General features: G+C 49.3%; 1 protein-coding gene and 2 long non-coding RNA genes across 3 annotated transcripts; 1 reads left to right on the top strand and 2 right to left on the bottom strand.

Moving 5' to 3' along the window:
• The first annotated feature begins 4,220 nt into the window (after positions 1 to 4,220).
• Positions 4,221 to 5,188, top strand: LOC120704926. Its single transcript, XR_005687732.1, has 3 exons — positions 4,221 to 4,766; positions 4,873 to 4,951; positions 5,060 to 5,188. It is a non-coding gene; the product is annotated as an uncharacterized LOC120704926 (long non-coding RNA).
• Positions 5,189 to 6,243: 1,055 nt separating this feature from the next.
• Positions 6,244 to 7,401, bottom strand: LOC120704925. Its single transcript, XR_005687731.1, has 5 exons — positions 7,058 to 7,401; positions 6,897 to 6,967; positions 6,718 to 6,784; positions 6,556 to 6,633; positions 6,244 to 6,467 (listed from the first exon to the last, which is right to left on the bottom strand). It is a non-coding gene; the product is annotated as an uncharacterized LOC120704925 (long non-coding RNA).
• A 5,946-nt stretch (positions 7,402 to 13,347) lies between these two features.
• LOC120704924 ((R)-mandelonitrile lyase-like) lies at positions 13,348 to 16,174 on the bottom strand. Its single transcript, XM_039989463.1, has 5 exons — positions 15,981 to 16,174; positions 15,498 to 15,877; positions 15,072 to 15,387; positions 13,973 to 14,879; positions 13,348 to 13,711 (listed from the first exon to the last, which is right to left on the bottom strand). Exons 1-5 carry the CDS (start codon positions 16,075 to 16,077, stop codon positions 13,651 to 13,653), a joined length of 1,761 nt encoding a protein of 586 aa, XP_039845397.1. The 5' UTR covers positions 16,078 to 16,174; the 3' UTR covers positions 13,348 to 13,650.
• Positions 16,175 to 23,404: the final 7,230 nt, after the last annotated feature.

The raw sequence follows: 23,404 nt of genomic DNA, 5'->3' as shown, positions 1-23,404 counted from the left end.
CGCTCCACACCAAGTCGGAGGGTCGTTGACTTGCCGGCGAGCCACCAATTGCTCCAAGAGGCCGGCGCACCGTAATACAAGTGTGGTCCACTCTAGAAACAGCCACAAGGATCTCAACCTTACTTGTTCACTCACTCAAGAGCTAGTCTAGCACTCACACTTTACAAAGCTAGTGCTAAAACCTAAGGATATGATCAATGAGCTCTTGTATGGCTTGGAGGTGTTCTTGGGTGTGTATGAGATGTCTTGGGACTCCAGTAAAGTTCAAATGGCCGGGGTGAGGCATATATATAGGCAACCAAGTCTTGTAGCCGTTGCTCCAACGGTCAGCAGAAAAAAGCATACCATCGGATGAACCGATACCTCTGTATGGGGCGACGTTGGTTCATCCGGTCACTCTTAGACCTGAAGTAGCCGTTGAGCTTCTAACGCACTGTCTGCGATACCACCGGTTTAACCGATGACTGTGTGTCGGTTAAACCGGTCACTCACAGCACTCAACTAGCCATTGGCCTCTTTCTCTCCTGCTGACGTCATTACACCGGTGCTATGCTCCGATGGACCACCGGTTCAACCGGTGCTGAAAACTTGGCTCCTGCGTGCTTGACATCGTCTCTGGAATATAGTACATCTAATGCACCGATGCCTAGTTTGACGCCGTCGGTTCAACCGGTGACTTGGCTATCTTGACTTGGTCTTCGCTTGATCTCCATTTGGTGCTCAGATTTGCACCGATGCCAGGGCGTCGGAACTTCCGACAACCATCGGATGCACCGATGCTACATGCATCGGTTCTTCCGGTGCTCTTGTTTTCTGCAGAATTCATCCAATTCAGCATTTTTTGAGTTCTTTCTTCGTGTATTGCTTTGTATGGCCTTTTTACTTCATCTCTAGGATCTAGAAATATTCACTTAAGAAAACCATCAGTCCCATTGATTGTGTTGTCAAACGATCACCAAAATTACTCGAAATTGCATAAATAGTGCCATATTTGTTACAACGAGGCTACAGGAGCACAAGATTGTTCAGTGCGCACGACTGTGATTGGCAGGCCTCTGATGCCAATTCCCAAGCTACTTGTACTCGTGAACAGAAGCTGTAGTTTGGTCTGCCATCTGCACAGAAGCTGCAGCTGTCCGGCGCGGCACAGCGCAGCTCTGATCGGCACAGCACAGCTCTGATCCACCCTGTGTTTCATCAGCAGATCCAAGAACATCTGCACATCGACACAGGAGAGGTGACCGTACCCATAGGACTGTACTGTTACATGTCCGTGCTCATGGATCACGGGCTCTCGAGGGCGAGGAGGCATTGAATGCCGGGCTCAACCGCAGGCTGTATCGGCATTGATTGGTCGATTCAGTTTGTGCCGCGCGCCGGGCGATCCGGCGGGTTCCATCGTGCCCCCGTTTGGTTCACGCTACCTACGGGAAAAAAATTTATGTATAAATTAGTAAATGAAGTCAATTTACAATTTTTTTATAGGAATGGGCGTAACTTTTCACGACGAATCTAATGACGGTAATTAATAGATAATTGACTACATTGATGCTACAATAACTATTCTCTAATCACACGGTCAAAGACCTCATTAGATTCTTCAGGGTTCCTAAGGCGGAGTTCTGAAGTTAATTTTATCAACTGACTTTGTTTGACACTATAATTAGCAGTCAAAGTGTCACTATTCACTAGCACAGCGCAAACCAAACGAGCTCATATCACGGCGACACGTCGAACGAGTGCCGTGCCCCTCTCGGCTCATCCTGCCAGCGGCGGCACGAACGCTGTGCGTGCGCCGCGTCGCGCCCACACGGTGCGGGGCGAACGCCGTGCGTGCGCTGCGTCGCGCCCACGACGCGACGTGGCCGCCTTCCCAGGCTCGTCCCGGCACGTCCGCCGTGCCGCGGTGTCCTTTTCCGCGGCGCGACGCCGCAGCTCCACGAGCTGCCGATCGATGACCTCGCGGCAGAGCCTGCTCTGTGCCCCGTCGGCCGGCGAGTGGCGTGGTGGACTGGTGGTGCCGCTTGCCGAGGCGAGGCGGAGGGGCCCGCCGGCTTCCTGCGCGTAGCCGGCGGCGCGAGGCTCGTGCAGCGGCTGCGCGCGGCGCGAGCCGCGTCGTTCCGCCGCCGCCGACTTCAGAGTTACGTGGGCCGCGGCCCAGTTACGTTACCGCAATAGTGCCCAGCGAATGGGCGCGCGGGGCGCAAGTCAGCGCAAAAGGCAAGACTCAAGTAGACACAGGAAGGTTCCAAAAAAAAAAGTAGACACAGGAAGGGTCAGCCTCACCCGCGCGCGATTGGTCGGCCGCACGAGACGCTGACAGTGGGACCGCGCACCCCTGCGCAGTCGCTATCTTCCGGGCGTGGTTATCTATCGCTTGAGGCGATAGGTGTGCCAACCATCACATGAAGTAGTAGTAATTAAATTTTCCTACTGATGAGGACAGAATCTTAAGCTGGGCCCATCTATTAATTATTTGCACATATTGAACTGGGAGAAGTACAATCCAATCCATCCTATAAGGGACGGATTGAATTATGATAAGTCCACCCAAGATTTCGTCCCCGCTGAGGTAACAAAACAATGGCCACCAACGATTTGTACCCAGCAAATCCAACCCCCACTGCAACTAACGGTGGAGATTTGGTGCTCTGAGATCCGACGCTGCAGGCGAGAAGGCTTCAACGCGTTGAAGCGCCACTCCCCCCCCCCCCCCCCCCGCGTCCAATCCCCGCCCTTTCGCGCCTGTCTCTCCAAAAAATTGAAGCGCCGCCGCCTCCTCGTCGCCCGCCCCTGCCGCACCGCCCATCCTCGTCGCCCCAGCCACGCCGGCCCTCCGCCGCGCCCCGGCCCCGCCGCCCTCTCGTCCCTGCCGCGCCGCCCCTCCTCGACGTCGGAGGGGGTGGGGGGAGGGCCTCCGCGTCCGTCTCGCCCCTGTCGTGCCACCCCTCCGCGTCGCCGGTGAGGGGTGGTGAAGGCCCTCCGCGTCCAGCGCCGAGGGCGGCCGCCGTGCGGCGCGCCAGCCGCGGACGGCGTGCGGCCCGGCCGCCGTGCGCCTCTGCTTGATCGAGAGGGGGAGGGGGAGGAGGCCGCCGACCTCTGCATGAGCGGCCCGCCGACGGATCTTGGGGCGGCCGGCCCAGAGCCAGCGAGCCGCCACCGGATCTCCTGCCGCGGCCCGGCCACGCCGCCGTCAGGGGCGGGGGAAGGGAATCCCCTGCCGCGTGCCCTCCTCGGCAGGCGTGGGCGGCCGGCGGGGTGCGCGCCCTCCGGCGTGCGCCATGCGGCGCGCCCTCCGCGGCAGGCGTGAGCGCGGTTTTTTTCCTCGCTCCCCAACCCTAGCGCCTCGGCCTGCCCGCCACCGCCGCTCCCTCCCATTGTCGGAGTCCGACCGCCGTGCAGTGTCAGGAGGTCGCAGCTGCGCCGCCTCGGGGCGATGGAGTCATCCCCGGCCCTCCGCGTCCATAGCAGCACCCCCTCCTGCAGGCCCTCAGCAGGTGGACGTCGCTCGCAGCCCCGTGCAGCGGCCCGTCCAACTCTGGCCTCCCCGTCGCGCGGGGGTCTCCGCGAGATCGAGCCGCTGCTCCACCGTCGATGCACCGTGCCATCGTGCCGCCGACGCCCCCTGCACTTCACCGCCATTACCACAGGTCCATCTTCGTCATCCCTACTCTAAGTTGTTCATGGCATGGTCTGCAGGGATGAACATGCAATTTGGAGGCTGCCAGTGGCTGCAACTGATTTATCCATGTCAATCCTCACTAGGATCTAGGCCCTCTTACGCTTCCTTCCTTTAATTGCTTGTGCTAATGGAAACAATAAGTTTGTCCTTGCCTCAAATTGTTTGGTTGTGCCTCTAGATTTTCTCATCATGAAGAATCAAGTAAGTGTTGCTTTGCTTGAATTGTCTGGCTACCTATATGTGTTATTGTGTTTTAAATTTCTAGGTGTCAACTTTAGATATTTCATGACTCTTCTGTTAATTTTGAGTAAGAACTAATTCTTCTTGCCCCTCTGCTACTCCTTATCAGTTTATTTTTTTCAGGCTATGAACAAGAGCTATCTGATGTGTTGCTGATTTGAAAGAAGCCTAAGGTTGAGTGTACACTTTTGAGTGGATCAGGTTTTGGAGAAGCAAAAGCTTCAGGTGATGTTTTTTCCTGGTTTCTGCTTGATCGAGATAGAAGATGCTAGCAGTAAGCAGTGTGCTACTAGATAAAAACAGAGCCAAGCTGGAATTTAGTACCTGTTTCCTCTGCTTTTAAGTTTTAACGACAAGATGTCCAAGTCCTGAAGCTAATCATATTAAACTAAAAAGAACAACAGATAGATAGATTTGTTGGACAAAGTTGATCGCTTTTACAGATAGATTTGTTGGACAAAGTTGATCGCTGGCCACAACAACCAGACATGTCTTCTCCTCCTAATGAGAAGTTTGTACTCACATTTTTTCTTCCTATTTTATTATGCTTTATTTCCTGGTTCAGGTGCTCGGTAATCTCAATATTTTGCTTGCTCTCATGACAGCTGTTTGTTACCAGGTTATATTCTCAACTATTCATGCTTGTGGCTTGAACCTCCATTTTCTGACCATTTTCCCATTAACTGTAAAAAAATATCTTAATATTTCTCTTGGACTCTGCCTGTTAACTTCCATTTTTATCGCCGTGGCATTGCTTATAAATCATCAGGGCCAACTATTATATAGTTTTGGGTGATATATTCTCACTATTGCAGGAACTCCTTATAGTCAGCAATCATGCAAGGTTAGTGAATCATTCCCTTACAAGTGGATCAATAAAAAATGGAAAGAAGGTTTCCATTAATTGCTTTATGAATATTTACGAAGTATTTTCTTACTCGAACTGTTAGGTTGTAGAGTTGGATTTCTTGTACCCAAGCAAAGACATCCAACAAGACATGTTATTAATTATGCAATTTAAATTTGCAGGTAATTGACCGCACATATATGTTTGACATTTTTATTTAGAAAAATAATGGTTGATATCGTGTGTTCTATTTTTATTTTGTATACTGATCATTTGATGATCTATTTCAGACATACGTGAACATTCATAGCTATTCGGGGGAAAGCATTAGTTTTGTGTTGATGATAGTGCTTTTGGAACATGTGTTTTTTTATAATCTGTAATTTATCCGTGGCGTTAGCACGGGCACCTTACTAGTCTCGATAACAGATCCACTCATGCAAGTCGCGGTAAAATTGATGACATCATCCAGGTGTAATACCTTCTGCAACGGTTGCAGCTAGCGTAAGCGATTTCGCTGGGTGGCACAAAAACAGCAGCGCCTCAGGTAGCGTGATTGAGAGGGGGAGGGCCTTCTCGCTCAGCGAAAACTGCATCGCTAGCTATAGGTATTTTACACTGTTTATTCATTAAAAAACTAGTTTCGCCGGCGATTTCGTCAACCACTGGAGGCCTAATGGGATCAAGCTAAAAAAAATTATAAATCTTGAATTGTACATCCAAATTAAATTCCGATCACACCATTGTATTTCTTGCGACAAGATCTTCAAAACAAGACCACACTTGACTATGTTTGCATGATATTTTTTAGAAGCATTTTTAATACTAAATAATTTATTCTGGATACTGAGAACAAATAATTATTTTTAAGATCAAAAAATTAATCACAACGAACAAATAATAATATACAACGAACAAATATTAAACATCATAAATATTTGACTGTATAGCCTAATAATGAAAAATAAATATCATGAACAAATGAGTCAACATGTCGGAACAATTTAATTTACATAGCGAACAAATAATTTGGCACTATGAACAAATAGTAGAAAAGGAGAAAATAAAAATATTAAAGAAAGAGCAAAATAAAAAAAATATTGGAAGATCAATATGTGTGGGAACAATATAATAAGAATACCATGGAACATCAAATTTTATTACTAAAGAAACTATACATGTATTTACAAGATCCGTGGTTACAAAAATTAAGAATAAATAAAATTATAAACATATTATGTACATATCAGTTAAAAATAAATCTATACAAAGATTAGACAGATAGAAAACATAAAAAAATTAAGAATATCGGAATGGAGAAAAAGAGCACAAGAAGACATGAATTGACAAGTACAATGAAAAAAGAATAATAAATAAAAGAAAACAAAAGAAACTATAAACTTCAGTAGCACTAGAAGAGTGCGCGGCACCATATGCCCTTGGTGAGGCTAGTGAAAGTACATACATATTCGTTAGACATAGGAACATAAAAATATACATATGTGTTTCACAGTTGTATTAGTCTGCAGAATCTAGTCAAAAGTACATATTTCGGCCTTGCAATATAGAAAGGTCTGAAATATTTCAAAAGGATGGTTCTATTTATTAGAACCATCAGAAGGAAGCACTATATATTTAACAGAACACCATTAGAAGGCACTTCTGTTCAAAAGATTGTCCTCACACTGTCGTTTGTCCCTGGTCCAAAACAACATAATTTGTAAGTAACTTTGAAAGCTGGAAGTGTCAAAGTATAATATTGAGTGAAGACACGTTGCAAGTTTACCTGTTAACAAATAGCTTATATTCTCTGTCTCTTCGATGATCCAAGGAAGTCTTGATTTTCTTTCAAGTCTTCGTTATCCTATCAAGGGTGAATGTGTTAGGGTTTTTATTTGGTTGGGGGGATTATGTCAGTAAAGAAAGTGGTGCTTTAAGATAATATTACCATTGCATTTGGAGTTTTTTCCCGTTTGGTACCCAAATTTATTTTTTTGTCTTTGACGTTATCGCTCCTTGATTAAAAAATAGCATAGTAACAGGCAATGAGTTTTTTTTGTAGGAAATAGAAATGTAAAAGAAATAATTAAAAAAATATATTCAGATGATATTAAGGAAGAAATGTACTCATGCTTTTGAACTTGCATCATTTCATTGTCGGTAGAGTGGTGGTACTCATGCTGACTTTTTCGTTGGATCTATATTTAGAAATATTGTATGCAATTAATATTAGAGTAAAGGCAGGAATAAACGAAAGCATATATTTGAACGAATTTGTACAATTTTACCTTTTTAGGTTCCATTGGGATCAGTGATGGTAGGCTTGTCTGAACAGCTTGGGAAGAACTATTTGTAGTGAGAGAACTGGTCTTTCGAAATACTGGTATATTGGCTTGCCTTCCAAGTTGCTCTTTAACGTAGATAACTTCGAAAGATGGCTCGTCACTGTTGATGCTTTTTTTAGCTGATATTTTCACAACAAAAGTATACCTCTGACCAATCAAATCTGATATCTCAGCTGGAGTTTCGTATTTGTCGTACATACTTTTTAATCTTTGTATTGGTTTCCCAATAAGTTGTTGTGCCTTTTGATCAAACACAATGAACTCAAGCTCATATGTTTCATCAGCTGCCATGAACGATAATTTGTACTTGTATTTTAAGTCATGAAAGATAGTTAGTAAGAGATAATTGCATTCGATAAATTAGAAAGATCATGCATTTGATAATGGAAATAGTTTCTTTAAATGTTGGTATTGAATGGAGGTATTAATCAATTTATGAGAGAAATGGTATAAAGCTTTTTTCAACAGTTCTTGATTGACAATGTGTGAACTTCAAGTTTAAGAATGTTGGTATACGCAAATGGTAATAGCAATTATATTGGTAATGGTTGGACATGAATAATGAAAAATTTTACCTGTCTTCTACTTCAGTGCAAGGACATGTATCCTTAGAGCACTTGTATGTTGAATTATTGTAATAAGACCTTGAGTTACAAATCTTGCATGCTGGATAGTACCAACGCTGATTTGGAGATAACTTAGTGATAGTGACAGTGCATTGGAATCTTGTGTTCTGTCAAATAATAGGAAATTGCGGTTAGGACATTGGGTGAAGCAAGTAGGGTCCGCCGTCCATGCCGGCCGCCCGCTCGCCCATCGCCGCGGAGCCTCGCTGCCCGGCGCCGGGAGGGGAGCGGAGCTGCCGGGGGGCAGGGGCGGCGCCGCTGAAGGACGGCCGCAGGCCGGAACAGGGGAGGGGGCGGGTCCGGCCGCCGGCGCCGTCGTGGCCAGGAGGGGGAGAGGTGGGAGCAAGAGGGAGAGAGAGGCCACGTAGGACCGACATGGCAAGCCACGTAGGCGGTCAGACCCGGTCAAAGGGGTTTTGGACCTCCAGTGACACACTTAAATAGATTAGGGGGCCGAATCTGCATTTTCGGAGTTCGTGGACCTACTTGACACACCCTCACTAGTTTAAGGACCCCCAGTGCATTTTACTCTTTCTACAACTTATGATGTCTTAGCGTGGGTCTCTAATATCAGTCTCAGTGGGGAGTGTCATGTCATAGTTACCAAGATTGGGAACTTGGTAATTAACTGTATATGCCGTAGGAGTGTCATTGTGATGACAGAAACTCTATCTCCACATAAATAACTCTGCTATGTATATCTGCAAATTTGCTAATGTGATGACATCACATAACACTCCTATGACACTCCCATTGAAATTGGTCTAATAAATTTATTCTCTCTCTCCTCTCCACATATCATGTTTATTTTCCATCTACAATAAGACACTCCCTTTTACCAATGCAATAGTATCTAGTATTTTGGACTTCATGTTGAAACAGAGCCTTGCATGGTTTTTTCCCCTCTCTCTTTCCTCTCTTATTTATTATAATGTTACGGAAGCTTAAAGTTGTATGTGGTAAGTCATGAACACCATCATAATGGAGGTGTTGGAATGCCCTGATGAGCCAGCTTCCCCGAAAGCAGCCGGTCGGCGCCTCCAGCAGTGGTAGTACTGGGCCTCCCGCGGCATTATTGTTGTTGATTCCGATCGATCTTCGTCAAGATTCAAGAACAAAACAGCACGTTAACTCAGAACCGTACCGGCCCATCAAGTCCATACTAGAACATTGCGCGGCGTTGCCGCGCAGAAATATGCCATCCAGTTCAGGTTTAGTTTAAAAAATTGAACTGCAAAAAGTCCGGGGGGATTTTCGTAAAATTGGTAGACTACGGGGGTTATTTGGTATATTTGGTGTCGACGGAGTACCGGTCGATTACTGAAAAGTTCAAGGGGTTTTTCATAAAATTGATGGACTTCAGAATCATTTTAACAAAGTCCACGGTTTTTTACAAAATTCACGGAGTATGGCACGATTACTAAAAGTTCAGGGTTTTTTTTAAAGTAAGACTCCACGAAGTCCGAGGGGTTTTCCGTTAAATTGATGGACTCCATGTTCATTTTGGGTCCTACGTGGCCTCTCTCTCCCTCTTGCTCCCACCTCTCCCCCTCCCGGCCACGACGGCGCCGGCGGCCGGATCCGCGCAGGTCCGACGGCGACGGCGGCGCTGCGAGCTCGGGCCCGTCATCGGATAGGATCACTGGTACCACAGCCCAATAATGACCCAAAATTTGTTCAATTATATATTTACGATACACAAAATGAAATAAACAATAGGCTACAAGCTATAACACATGAAGATTCAGAAAATACAGATTTAGATCTTGGGATTATAGAAGGATTAAAAGAAATGTTGGACAAATATAACCCATTAGTAAAAACTTTTAGAAAAGCAAGAGATTTACTTCAACAATATAATGGAATAGATGATGTATTTGTCCACTAACACGAAATACATGGGGACCATCACCTTGATTGATACATTTATCTATGTTACCTCCCATAGATGTAAAACAGAACAAACTATTGTATTGTCTTATTTTCTCTAAGAAATGTTTTGATCTACTATCACCATTATAATTTAATAAGGTGCATAAAGGTTCAGGTGGTACTTTAAAAGGAGGTATTTTGATTTTTCCTTCTTTGCAACATTGTGTGTATATAATATTTTTATCTCTATTTCTTTGATGTCTGATTCTTTCCTCGAACCAAAATATAGCTCCACAATATTTGCATTGATTTGAAGCTACACCATAATATGAACGTTGAGGATAAGAGTTTTTTAAATATTGTATATAGTCTGGGGAAAAATGAACCATGCTATATGGTATAGATAAATATGCCAATTTTTTTTGCAGGTTAATATTTCTCCGTCTCAGTCTATTTTCTTTAGTATCAATATTTAGTATGTTTCTATCTTGTTGCCTTTCTGGCAAACATATCGTCTCATATTTCATTTTTTTAATTGTTTATTTGTGTTTGAAGTGGAAATTATATGGTCACTATTACGTTTTTTCTCTTGCTTATATTCCAACTTTACTTTCTTTGTTTGTATCTTGGTAATGTCAATATTAGAGTCAGTATCAACTTTTGTACGTTTTTTGTTATTAGTGTTAGACATATCTTTGTAAATGTAAATATATATGTATTTGTAGGTAACCATATCAGAAGGTCAGTAACAAATAGTTAAATGTAAATAGTAGTACAATAGAAATACATATATCTTAAATAGGTAAGGAAAAAGAAGAAGATAAATTACATACATGTGGAAAATTAAAAAAATCATTAAAAAAGTTCCATTGGCTACTTTTTGGCACACAAAGGATTGTTGCTCTCAGGGGCGAAGCTAGTGCTGGAATTACCATGCTGCACTGCTCAAGAGAATTGCACAATTTCATAGAGTTTGTGGAAGTTTAAGCTTAATTAGTGGACAATAAACCAGGGAATTTAAAAATTGTGTTGAACTTGGTTGTTTTGTCTTGTATTTTATCAATAGATAATACCATTTTGTAGGATCTGAATTTCGAACTTTATAACATGGGTATGAGTCAGAGATGTACCTTTTTTCTTTTACTAAAATGGATTGTCCCTTCTTGTCTTTAGAAATCTTCTATCTTCCCGCTTTGGATCCTCTCCTGTTTGTTCATATTAAAAAATATAATTACTATTTGCATTGTTAGACTAAGACAAATGATAATGTCATAAAATATGTAACTGATGTACATAAGAAATCCAGGTATACTGTAATATATTATTTATCCAAGTGCACTAAGCAGAGAAGGGTCAATGTTAGGATGCAAAGACAACAGAGAATAGAAATGGACAAAGGCATAGGTGTTTTATATATCAGTAAGTCTGAAATTTTATTTTTATGGTGAGCATGGGAAGGAGACATAGTTGATTCACTGGGCATTGTGGGGGCTCACAGGCTGGAGTCCATGGCGAGTTCCTCATGGGCATGGTAAAGGTCGTTTAGATGCACCATGTAAGAGGGCAGGTACGACTGTGTGTGCTGTAGAATGGCAGGGCAGCTCTGCGAGCAATTGACATCATGGTTTTTCAAGTTTGCATCCTCTTCTTGTGTGTGCTGCAAAAGAAGAGGCACTTTGCGTGGCCTACATTTAGTCGAACAGGTGGCCTGCAGAGATGAGAGATATATTCAAGTAGCGCCCATGGACAGAGCAGATGGCAGGCGAAGGCAGCCTACACCTTGCGCGCGCCCGGACAGAGATGTGATGCCTAGGTGCTCGCCGGAGCAGCTAGGCGGACGGCACGGCGAGTCGGCCAGGTGGAGGGGATCGTCGCCCTCGACTGGCCACTGACGGAGCGGTCAAGTGGAGCGGCGCCCGGACGGGGAGTGATGCCCGTTGGGGGAGCGCCGGCCGAGGGTGAATGGGAGGGGGCGGCGCTGTGGGAGCGACGTTCGTTGGGGGAGCGCCGACCGGAGGGGTAGCGACGGCCAGAAGGGGAGAGAAGTCCGTCGGCGTCTCGCCTCCCTGCTCGATCCGATTGCCATGCCATGCTGTTGCCGCCGTCGCAGCATGCAGCAGCCTTCTGGCCGCCGTTTGTGCGTCCAGTGCAGGCTGGCCGCCGTTTAGGCGTATGCAGGTGCTAGGGAGAATGAAGCGCTTGTTCTCGCCTTGGGATGAAAAATACCTAGAAGAAGAAACGATTCTTACCTTCTATGAAAGGCGTTGATGATTGATCCAGCAGAACGAGCAGAATGAGATGGGATGGCGATTCTATGAGAAGAGATGGGATGCGGGATGTCTTTGTTATAGCGTACGAGAGTTTGGTAGAAACATTTATTATCCTGCTCTATTGTATCTTTCCAGAGAACTCTTGACCTTGTAACTTTCCAGAGAACTTTTGACCTCCGTCTGGATATCTGGATATCAAAGGAACCGAAGAGTTTACATTTGCGGGCGGATGTCGTGATGACGTGGCCAAATATATGCTCGCTCCCGCGACCAGGATTCAGTCGTTAAAGATAGTATGCTGGTAACAGCAAGAGCAATTGCGTACAGCGCTAACAAAAAAAACAGTCCTAGCAGTCAATCGCAACAATTTAATTATTGCTGATAGTTAATGCACCGCACTATGGAAACCACCACATGCAAAGAGCAATATAATATTGGGCTTCTTATGTGGTGCTGCTATTGGTCCAAATAATCTAACATATGGCCCACTAGCGAATTCTGTGTTACTTCAGGCGATGGATTGAGAATTCTGTAGCGTGAGCGATGCATAGCCCCCACGCTGTCTTCCTCCCGCTGCTTCACCTTTTTTCACGTCTCCTCTTTGGTTTGTGAAGGAACAGCATCAATATAAGGTTACATTATGAAAAAAAAACTTTTTATAGTAAATCTAATAATATTAGTACTTTACTCAGAACAAATCTAGGTGATCTGTGGTGAGACAAAAAAACTATGTTTCCCCATCTTGAGCTATAGCTTCATTTCGACCGAGCTGACAAAAACTCGCATTTCATCTTGAGCTACAACTTCATTTCAACCTAACTGACGAAAACTGAAAACTCCACTGTTCGTGCATATTGAAAACATGGGCATGCTCACGCCATGATTATGAGGTTGGATAAAATAAACATCATTTTTACAAATGCGCTCAAACATGTGAATTATGATGATTATGTTGAGGCAACCGCACCGTGCGACAAGCGCCTTCGGACCTCTATTTCTGAGCGACCGTAATAACAAAGTGATACTTTGGCCATCTCCCCCCACCCCCCCCCCCCTCCTCCCCAATAGTCCAATGGGTGAGCACTCTCTCGCACTTGTAAGTTGTGCTACCCCACTCTTCACAAATAAAGTGGGACTATTTCCAACAGATTGAACGATCTGATGATGAATAAGTTTGGTATGTATGGACGCAATGAGCTCTCATGAAGTCACGAGAATTACCATGTTCGTAGAAAGTGGCGGATCCAAGAATTGAGCATTGGGGGAAGGGGGCTTATTTCTCCTTCTTCTTCCTCCTTTCTCTCTTTTTCTTCTTCTTCCTCCTTTCCTTCTTCCTCTACCTCATACATGGCCAAAAAAATATTGGGGAGACTTTGGGGGGCTCCATGCGATGCATGGGGGTAGGGGGCTCCAGCCCCCTCTGCCCCACGCTGGATCCGCCCCTGTTCGTAGACATCACAAAGCACGTAATCCTAGCCTTTACACTCATCAGAAGATTTAACCACATGTCTTTCAGTGACACAATTCGCTAGCCAAAAATGCAATCTCTAGGCTTTTGTCTTGATTCCCGCTTCCCTTCCCATCACTATGCACACACGAAAAGGATGCCCATGCTAGTACTCTATACAGCATACTAGTAGTAGGAAAAAGAAAAAGAAAAACAGAAACAGAGAGCAGTGTGGGTTAAAGGAAACATATGGTGCCCTCCTCACATGTTGATAGAAAAACTGGCTGCTGCAGGGTCAATCTTCCAGGGCTTGGATGAGGGCTATGATGGTATAACTGGCCTTCTGCTGTGTCTCTCCTCAATCATCTTCAGCCCCACATACCTGTTCAGCATCAATAAGCACGGGTTCCATGTTAATTCCTACTACAACATTGCCAACAAAGTAATCACAGTGAACATTAAACACATTGCTCTAGATACAGCCACTACCAATCAGGTTCAAAGTGCCATTCAAATACTAAAAGATAGCATCTAGATGGTCGATGGATATGATCATCAGATCATGTGATATACTTCACGTTTTTGCACTACATGTAGTTTTCTACCAACAAAATTTACCTGAAATTAATGAGGAGGTTCATACCTGCCCATCATCAAGACTGTAGCTTGAGGGTTCGTCCCAGGTGTCTCACTGAATGTTGAAGCATCAACCACACGAAGTGCACGGGTGCCAATTACCCGGAAATCTCTATCAACCACCTTCCCGGCGACACACCCTCCATGATAATGCCATAGCGTTGCCACGGTCTGCTGGCAGTAATCTGCTAGAGCTCTGTCATCTGTTCTCCATTCTACCGGCAGCTCCATCCCAACAATCCTGAAATCCCTCCTAGCTGCCCCTCTCCTGTTCGCCGATCCGACCGGTGAGCGGAATCCATCCAATGCTCTGCCTTCGAGCACTTCTGCAACACGGCGCACTCCCAGGACGCATCGCGCCAAGTCCTCAGGGCGGCTCAAGTAGTTGAACCGCAGAGGGGGGCTCTCCAATGGATTTGTTGACGAAAGCCATAGCGAACCTTCAGATAAAGGCCCAGGGACCTTTTCCATGATAGTTGCCACAGTGACATAGAGTGGTGAAGACGAGCCGATGAAAGGACCAGCTGATCTCAACGCCGGAGCAAGCGGGACAATGTATGATGCCGCCTCAAGGTAGGAGGCAGCTCCATTAGCTGAAGGGATGCCGACGACCTGGATGAGGGAGTGATCGATCGGGACTGACGGGATGATGGAGATGCCGTTGCGAGGGTTGTCGAACATGTGCTTGCCAACATCAGGGATATCGGCAGAGACAGGGATGCCGAGGTAGGAAAGATCGCTGGCAGGGCCAATGCCACTGAGAAGAAGCAACTGGGGACTCCCCAGGGCACCTGCTGAAAGTATAACCTCCCCACCTGGGCGCAGGAGGGCTTGGTGCTGATCGAGGAGACGGTCCTGGTACACAACGCCAATTGCTGCTATTGTTGGTTGTGGAGACCTTCCATGGCGTGCAGCTGACCAATACAACAAAATGAAACGCAGTTCATTCAGTCATAAGTAAACAGTAATCTTAGTTGAATTCAAGTACAATGAAGCAATGTGATAGTCCAAAATCAGTCGTACAGACACTTTTTTTTCCAAATTATCACAAGGATCAGGAAGAAACAAAGAAAGTAGTACTACTAGAAGAATGCATCATCTCTCACCAGGGTCAATCGGGTTGGTGATGATACGGGTAACTGTGGCACGGATGGCGACACGGAGACGGCTAGGACGGGCAAAGGCGAGCAGGTCCGCGGCGCTGTGCCGCCGGCCCGACGCATCGAAGGTGGTGGCGCCGACCTTGGTGCCGGCGACGTGGTCCACCGTGAAGCCGTTCCACGGCGTGACGTTGGCTTCCAGCAGCGCCGCCCTCACCGCCGCCTGGAACCCGCGCACCGCCGGCTGGAACGTCAGGTGCCTCTCCACCCACTCGTACGACGCGTTCACCAGCCGCATGTCCCAGCTCGTCACCTCGCCGTCCTGAACCTCCAGCAATCGAACCAAAAAAAATCACTCGATCTCCGCATCGCCCAACACGATCATCGCAGATGGAAGGAGAGGTGTTGGTTGGTGTCAGAACAGAGACGGACCTCGGCGTGGCCGCGGAACCATTCCGGGTGCGCGCGGGAGTAGAAGCCGGCGTTGATGGCGGTGCCGCCGCCGAGCACGCGCGCGCGCACGTTGGGGACGCCGTCCTCGGACGTGAACCCCTGCGCGGGCGCGTCGGACTCCGGGGCCGGGTCGGCCATGGCGAGCGTCCGGACGAACCCGCCGGCCGTGGCGAGCGCCGGGAACTCGCTGGGCGCGCCGCCGCGCTCGAGCAGGAGCACGCGCCCGCCGCCGGGACCCGCCAGCGTCGCCGCGAGCGGGCACCCCGCCGTGCCGCCGCCCACCACGATGTAGTTGTACAGCTCCACCGCCGGCATCGCCGCCGCGTCGACCAGGTACCGCGCGTACACCGGCGGCGCCCCTGCGAGAACGAAACCACATCCACCCGGCATAGATCATCAGCCCCTCGCGGGCGGATAAACTTCGATTACAAGCTAAGCACTGGAGGCGCGCCGCCTCGGTACCTCCGAAAGCTCGGGGCTGAGCGGCGGCGAGGGACGGCACGAGGAGGACGCCGAGGAGGAGGTGGAGGAGGCGGAGCCGCGCGGAGACTGCGGCCATGGAGGGGTGTCCTTGGGCTCGTGGGGAAGGTGGGTGCGGTTAGCACCGGAGCGGAGAAGACGAAGCGGTGTCTGGGGAGTGGAGGGAAACGCGAGGGGCGCTCGCGCCGCGAGCGCGAGGTGGAAGGAGGGCGGCATAGCGAACGTGTTGGCTCGCTTGTTGCCGTGTTTGAGAGTTTGGACAGACGGCCGGCATCATCACGGTGCTTGTTTGGCCCACCAAAAAGGAGGTACGCGGTGCAGCCCATATATATTTGGCCCGGAAGTCTTCATTTCTAGGCCCAAGACTTTTTGTAGGCCTATTTCAGCTTGGTGGTCAAGAAAAAGCCCAGGAGCAAAGGCTGAGTTCTGTCCTGTCCACGGGAGCAGCTCTAGGACACGGGACTACGAGAAAATTGGGGTTGGGCACCAAGGCCCATCATCCCTTTTCGTACATTTCTTCTGGTCATTTCTTGGTGATCCGTTGTTGATTACTCTACTCCCGCAGATAACACGGCACGCAACGCGGTTTTGACGTCATCTGATCTCTCGCCATTATAGCTTAGCAAAGAAAACTGGAGGACAGCTTTTAGCTGCACAGTGGCACGTGTACACTCGGAGGCAGGCGGAGAGAACCCAGCAGCGCGTGCGCCGCTGCTCGCCCTCTGATCCCGTGGAGGAGACGCCGGGCCGCGGAGCACGGGAGCAGGCCGTGCCCTTCGCTCCAAGGACACGGGCTCGGCACGCACCCGCACCGCCCGCCCACCTGCCTCGCCGTCGCGCATCTGCTGGCCCCGCGCCCCCCGCGGCTGCACGCGCGAGCACGCCGCGCTGGGGCTGCCTCCCCACGCGCGGCACCGCCTCGGCTGGAGCGGCCGCGCGCTCCCCCGCCAGGGATCGCCGTGTCCCTGAAAGGCGAGGCACGCGACTTCACCACCACGCGCGCGGCGCATGCGTCGTCCCGTCGCGGATCGCACCGTATCCTCCTCTCTGGCCAGGGCCACCACCCTGCACGGCGGATCCGCGGCAGGAGCCCTCCCGGCGCACATGCCCGGCGCGCGCGCGCGCCCCGCACCGCGGCTCCTCCTCCGATCCTCCCGCTCGCTGTCCGCAGATGCGCTCTGCCCCCCCCCCCCCCCCCCCCCCCCCCGCGCGGCCGCCACCCGCGCCGACACCGCCATGTTAGCCGTGTCCTCCGCCGCCGCGGCCCTCGCCGGCACGGCCCCGTTGGGATCAAAGATGACTCCCTCGCGCACCCGCCGTCACAGTGTTGCCGTGCCTCTCTCGGTCTCTCCGGAGAATCCAGAGACCAGAGCGCGCCCAGTATTCATTTCCGGCCTCGAGGCGGACTCGTGGCGCAGACGCCTGCGACGTCGCTCCGTCCGGGTGCCCGAGTAAACAAACCCAAAAAAATCCCCGTCTCGACCTCGAGATCGATCGGTGGGCGCCTGCAGCCGGCCTGCGGATGCGAGCGGATCTATCATTCGATCCCCGCGCTGCGTGCCACGCATGATTGCCTTGCCGCCGCCGCTCCCAACGATTAACGGATGTCCCCGGCCGGCCTCCTTCTCGAACCACGCCCCCCATTTCTTTTGCTCGTTTCGCGGGGGAGGAGGAGAGGAGACCCACATGCCGAACCCACCCCCGCTAGCTCCACCGATGATTGTTCCGCTGCTCCCGTCACTAGATCGTCGCGGGGATAAACTAATCCCCCCGGGCGGGCAAATCCCCCGATCGAATCGGCGAAGAATATGATCCGAACCTGCCCGCCTCGAACTGAAAAAAAAAACAATGCGCGCGGCGCGGCTGCGGCCGGCGGCAGGGACGCTTGCGCGCGCGCCAGTCGCATGGTTTCCTCGTCCGCTAGACTAGTAGCTAGGCTCGGCACATCGATCTCGGGGGATCTCCCCAATCAGCTGACCCCTCCTCGCCGCATTTGTTTTATGCTGCGTGGTGGAACCCGCGGAGGAATACTCTGATCAATCGAGCTGCGTGGCGTTCGTTGTGGGCGCAAGTGGTGGTTAAAGCAGCAGAACCTTCTGTTCTGCCGATCCACCCCACCAAACCGAGAGAGGAGAGAGATCGCGAGCAGGCATGCTACTCGTCAGCTCCGAACAAGCTGATGACAAGGCGCTGCGCCCTCGCGAGCGGCGAGCGTGCTATTTTAAATTTTTAATCCAGCCTCGCTCGAATCTCGCGGGAGTAGTAGTAGCCCAGTAGGGGAGTGAGAAAGCAACTTGCGTGGCTCATCGGCCGTGCATGTGGATCAGCTCGTGTTAATCTTTTCGTAAAGCAGGCTAAAAAAGAAAAAAAAAAGGTCAGGGAATGCTGCGAGCTGCAAATGCAATGATGCTGTGTGATTGATGGGGAGCGCGAGACAGTAGCAGGGAAGAGCCGAGGAATTGTTTAGGGGATGGTTGGTTTGATAATTGCAGGCACTGATTCTGCTGCCCACTAACCTAATAGTATCTACTAGTCTCTGAATGCGGCTGCTTGCCGCACACCCATTTTTTCTTCTTTTTTGGCCTGGCGGAAGCGGAATCGATCCTTGCCATCAGTACATTTTTTAAGCGTTTCAGCTCACGTTATGCGGGCAGCAGCTACTCCTAATGATTCGGCACGAATCCACCTGCAGGAATTTTTCTATGCCAACGGATGAAAGCAGTCTGGACAATTATCAAGCAGCAACGGGGATAAACAAATTCAGAGCACATCGCATAGAGTATAATACTGCTTAATTAACTGAATATACTACGGTATTACGTGAGATCTTGGGAGGTCGTTTGGAAATCCTGCGAGTTGCGAAATGATGAGCTCTCAACTCAAACGAAGATATCATTTTAGGTTATCTGGTTAAAGTCAACAGTCGTACACGCAGCTCGTTATCATCGTGCATTCATGCTGTCGAGCTCTCGTGCCCCAACTAGGTCATGTCAACCCCATGGCTTCCATCAGCGTCAAGAACGGGGATCACAGCGCCACAAACTTTCAACAATCTTGGAACCGGAACGATCCGCGTGCAGCAGACAAGATCTACGATTCCATCACATCCTGTTGCAAACTCCCAGCGGAAAGGGGCCCTGCACGGCACATGCTCGGGATTTTCTTCGGAGCTCTGACAGCCAGGCAGGCTTAGTGCGCAACAGGATCATTGATAAGATAAAAATCAGCTCAGCGAGCTCTGAATTCATACATACTAGCATACTGCTAGGGGTGGCAATGGGCCATGAACCTAGTGGGCTCTTCACAGCCCAACAAGACTCTTAAATTATTTAGTTCAAAATTGTATAAGATTAGAGTCCGGCTTTTAGATTTTCTAGTTTAAAATCTTAGACCCTTTACCACCCCTACATACTGCATCGTCAAGCATCCCCACAGGATTTTCAACGAGGCTCTGCTCGATCTGACGGCCACTTTTGAAGGCCGCTTCCCATTTCACATCCTGGTCGACAATTTTCATGGGACTGCTGGAGTTGAACGAACCCTAGCTCGACACGAACTTCAGCTTCTAGTGATGGAGAAGACTTCCTAGAGTGACACACAGGCAATAGGTCAAGCCGTCAAGGTGTGTAGTCGCATTGGGGATGGATTATACCATTCCAATTCGGGAGTGGACAGGCTACGACCACCGCAAGAGGAATTCAGATGTGAATGGTGGTGGTGCGAGAGTGCGAGAGGTGCGAGGGATCTCTCGGTATCTTAGATCGCTGTGTCTACTCGCGGTCCTGTCTGTCCCTGGCTCTTTGCCGATTTTTCGTCAAGCCAGCTTCCTCCACCAATGATCTTGCTCTGTTTCACCTGCCTTTCACCAGCAGGGCGTACAGTGACAGGCACAAGACAAGTATCTGCACGACTGCTGCACCACATCGACTGAAAGAATTCCCTTCAGTTTTTTTTTCACGTTGTTATCTCTCGTTGTTGCCCACAGAGATCCAGGAAGGATTTGACAAGATGTCAATTTTTCACATTATGTTGCATGAGTCTGGTAATAACAAAATAAGGTTGCTTATATTTTTTTAATTGTTTATGTGACACAAGACAAAATCCCATGCAAAATTGATTGCAGCACCAATTGATTGAGGCCATTCCCATCTTGATTTAACATGTGGCTGACTTCTTTGGCAGTGGGGAAAAAAATCAAAAGGTTGTTTTTTTTTGTGAAAAAGAAAAGGAATGCCCGAGAGCTCAGGAGGAATCAACGAAGCAAAGATTTGATAGGGTTGCGGAGTGCGATTCCAAGCCCCGCATCATCATAGACCAAGCAAAATCCCAACTTTACGCCACATCAGGATCAGGTTATCAGTCCCGTCGTCTCCGGCGTCCTGGTCCTGTCAACTAAGTTGCCGCTCCTGATGATTCATGGAGCCAAAGTTGCTGCTGAATCGTCCCAATGCACCAGGATAAAAAGGCGATTAGACACGAGGATCGGACTCGCGATGATTAAACCCCACGGAATTTCTCGCAAAGGTGCCTGCTACTGGTATCGCAACCGAATATCCAACTTTAGCCGAGCCTCATCAGTGGCGTTTACGAGGAGCTTTACGAATATTAAATGTTACTTCTATGTCACATTATCAAATTTGCTAACATAACATGGTCATTATAAAGAGAGAAAAATGTGAGTCTGGCAAAGATGACACTCACCCAACTTGGTTAGTGCAATGAAATTATACCCTGAAAGAATCCTAGCTTGCTAGCTACCTACTCCTCCTAGTAAGAGATAGCTGACCTTTTTTTATATGTATTAAATCAACTGTTTTAAACATTGGTTGCATTTTTTCTTTTTTTTTTTGATACTTCATTTTTTCTTTTTGATGTGCTGGTCTCCATGTCTGAAGATGGCATGAGTACACTTACCTTTTTTTTTTGCGAGTATGAGTACACTTACCTTGAAATGCAGTTTCGTGAAAGTAGATTTGTCCTGCATTTTATAAACATTTTGTAACGAAAAGTACCTGCCAAAATGTGTTTTGAAGATCATGTCAATGTCCCAAACACTTGACTAGAGAGTATATGGTTCACGATATCCCGCTGATCCATGCCCAGTCCCAAACAGGTGACTAGAGAGACTGTATGGTTCACAATATCACGCTGATCCGTGCCCAAATTAAAGGATGTTTTCTAGTTCTTTTTTAATACTCAAAAGAATTTTAAAAAAAGTTGGATTTGAAAATTGATGAAGTACAAAAAAATTGAGCAAAATAGGATGTTTTGTGAGCTACAGAAAAACAAAGAAAACTTCACCAGCAAAGAGCCGTGCAAAGTTCTCTCTTTTTTATCAACTAAGGAATGATGGTATATATTTCACGGTTTAAAATGATGCCCATGTTACGTGAATATTATACACGTGAGAAATTTTTATAAAATTTATATTTGTCCATCCTCGCAAAAAAAAACTTATATCTGTCCAAAATTAAACGGAAGCCTATGCACCTAGACAGCAGTCGCCCACTTTCCCCTGTCCTGTACCGAGCCGCACTCCACAATACAGGTTGGATTTGACTCGAAAACGAAAGCGCACAGGACAGGGGACAACACGCTCTCCTCTCGGTTCCTGCTGCCTCTGTATGGGTGCGTACCCGCGACGTCCGCGCACAGCGCGCGCCCCCTCTGGAGCTCGAATGGGCGTGGACACGACCCATCACTCGAAGCCTCCTCATATGCCGACATGCCGTGCACCACGGCGAAGGGGACACGGGAGGAACGGCGCCCCCGTTTCGTACGGGCCAGGCGCGAGGTGTCGTCGCGGTCGCGGCCACGAGCGCCATGCCGCGCTGCCCTGCGTGTGCTGGCGGGCACCGGGCCCGTTTCGCGCAGCTCGGGCGCGGGCTGGGAGGTGGAGCCAGCAGGACGGAGTGGGGACGGTGTCCGGGTTCCCCTCGCCGCCGCGGCAGTCCGCGCGCGCCCCATCGCTCGCGGCGCGCAGGTGTCCATGTCCCGCGTGCCGGCCCCCGACATCTCACCTCGCGCGTCCTCGAGGACAGGGTTAGGCCGAACGCTCTGCCCTGCCCTGCCACCGTACCGGCCCACCGCGCCGTCGCGATCGAGGACCACCGCGCATCGGAGGGCGCCGGCGCCGGCGCCGCCCTGCGCTAGCTTTCGTCACGACACGCACGCGACGGTGCAGCAGCTGGCCTAGCCACCACGCGCCGACGCCGCGCGCGGTTGGTCAGAGGACGGCGAGTAGGCGATCGAGGGTGGAGCGCCGAGCGTGCCCGCGACGCGTCGCGGTGTGGGTCGGACGCCGGCGGGACCGCCGCGATCGCGTGCCGCGCTCAAAGTCTTGCCACTGGTCACGGCGACGGCGATTGGCACCACTGGCAGGAGCCAGGAGGACCAAATGACCAACAGCGACCGCTACACGACTGCCGCAGCCGTGCCAGCCACTTGTGTGCCAGGCGTCAGAGATCGACCCTGTCGATCCCATTACCAGGCTGCGAATCACGGGCGCCACGTCCCCATCTCGACCCTGTAAACGCGCACGCCACGGACGCCGGCGCCGGCGCCGGCGCGGGTTTTCACCAGTTGATCCTAGAGCTGGGACTTGGGCCGTGCCGTGCCGGCCGGGCCCGGCCCTCTCGTGCCGTGTCGGGTCTAAATTTTTAGGCACGATCGGCACATCGTGCTGTGCCGTGCTGGCACGACAAGTCTATTATCAAGCCAAGCACGGCCCATGGCACGCCGGCACGCCTTCGTACCGTGCCGGCCCAAGCACGGCTCTCCGGATACTTGCAATTGAATTTATATGCATCGATATAGAAATATTGTTATTGTAATTAGAAAGCACATAAATCATCGATGGTATGAAAATTATATAATTTTATTGAATGAATAATATTTTCTTTTATGATTGCTGTTAATTAGAAAGGAAGATTAATTGTCATAATAGAACAACGGCTATGTAGATGGGCTGTTTTCGTGCCGTGCCGGCCCAAGCACGGCGCAAAATGCGGGTCTGCCATATGGCCCGTCGTGTTGAGATTCTAGGCACGACACGATCCTCGTGTTCGTGTCATACCGGCACGGTCAAAAATATTTCATACCGTGTCGTGCTTTGAGTCGTGCCAATCAATCGTTCCGCGACCCGTTCAAAAATGGCACGGCCGAAGTCCCGGTCGTAGTTGATCCGTGTCGAGACGCCGACGCCCGACCTAACCCCACCCTATGCAAGCCCCACTCCACGCCTGCTTCTTCAGAGCAGAGCTCGACGCCGGGCCGTCGTTTTCAGTTTCCACCGCTCCCATCTCGATTCCCGGCGATCGCCTCCTATCGCTGCCCGCCAATCGCGTGCCTCTTGGCAGCTGCGAGCCTGCGACTGCGACGACGACCACCGCCGCTCGCAGTCAGTC

Source organism: Panicum virgatum, chromosome 4K (genome assembly GCF_016808335.1).
Source record: "Panicum virgatum strain AP13 chromosome 4K, P.virgatum_v5, whole genome shotgun sequence".
NCBI classification, from domain to species: Eukaryota; Viridiplantae; Streptophyta; class Magnoliopsida; order Poales; family Poaceae; genus Panicum; species Panicum virgatum.
Note: the sequence above shows the minus strand (reverse complement) of the source record. Positions and strands in the feature narration are given on the sequence as shown.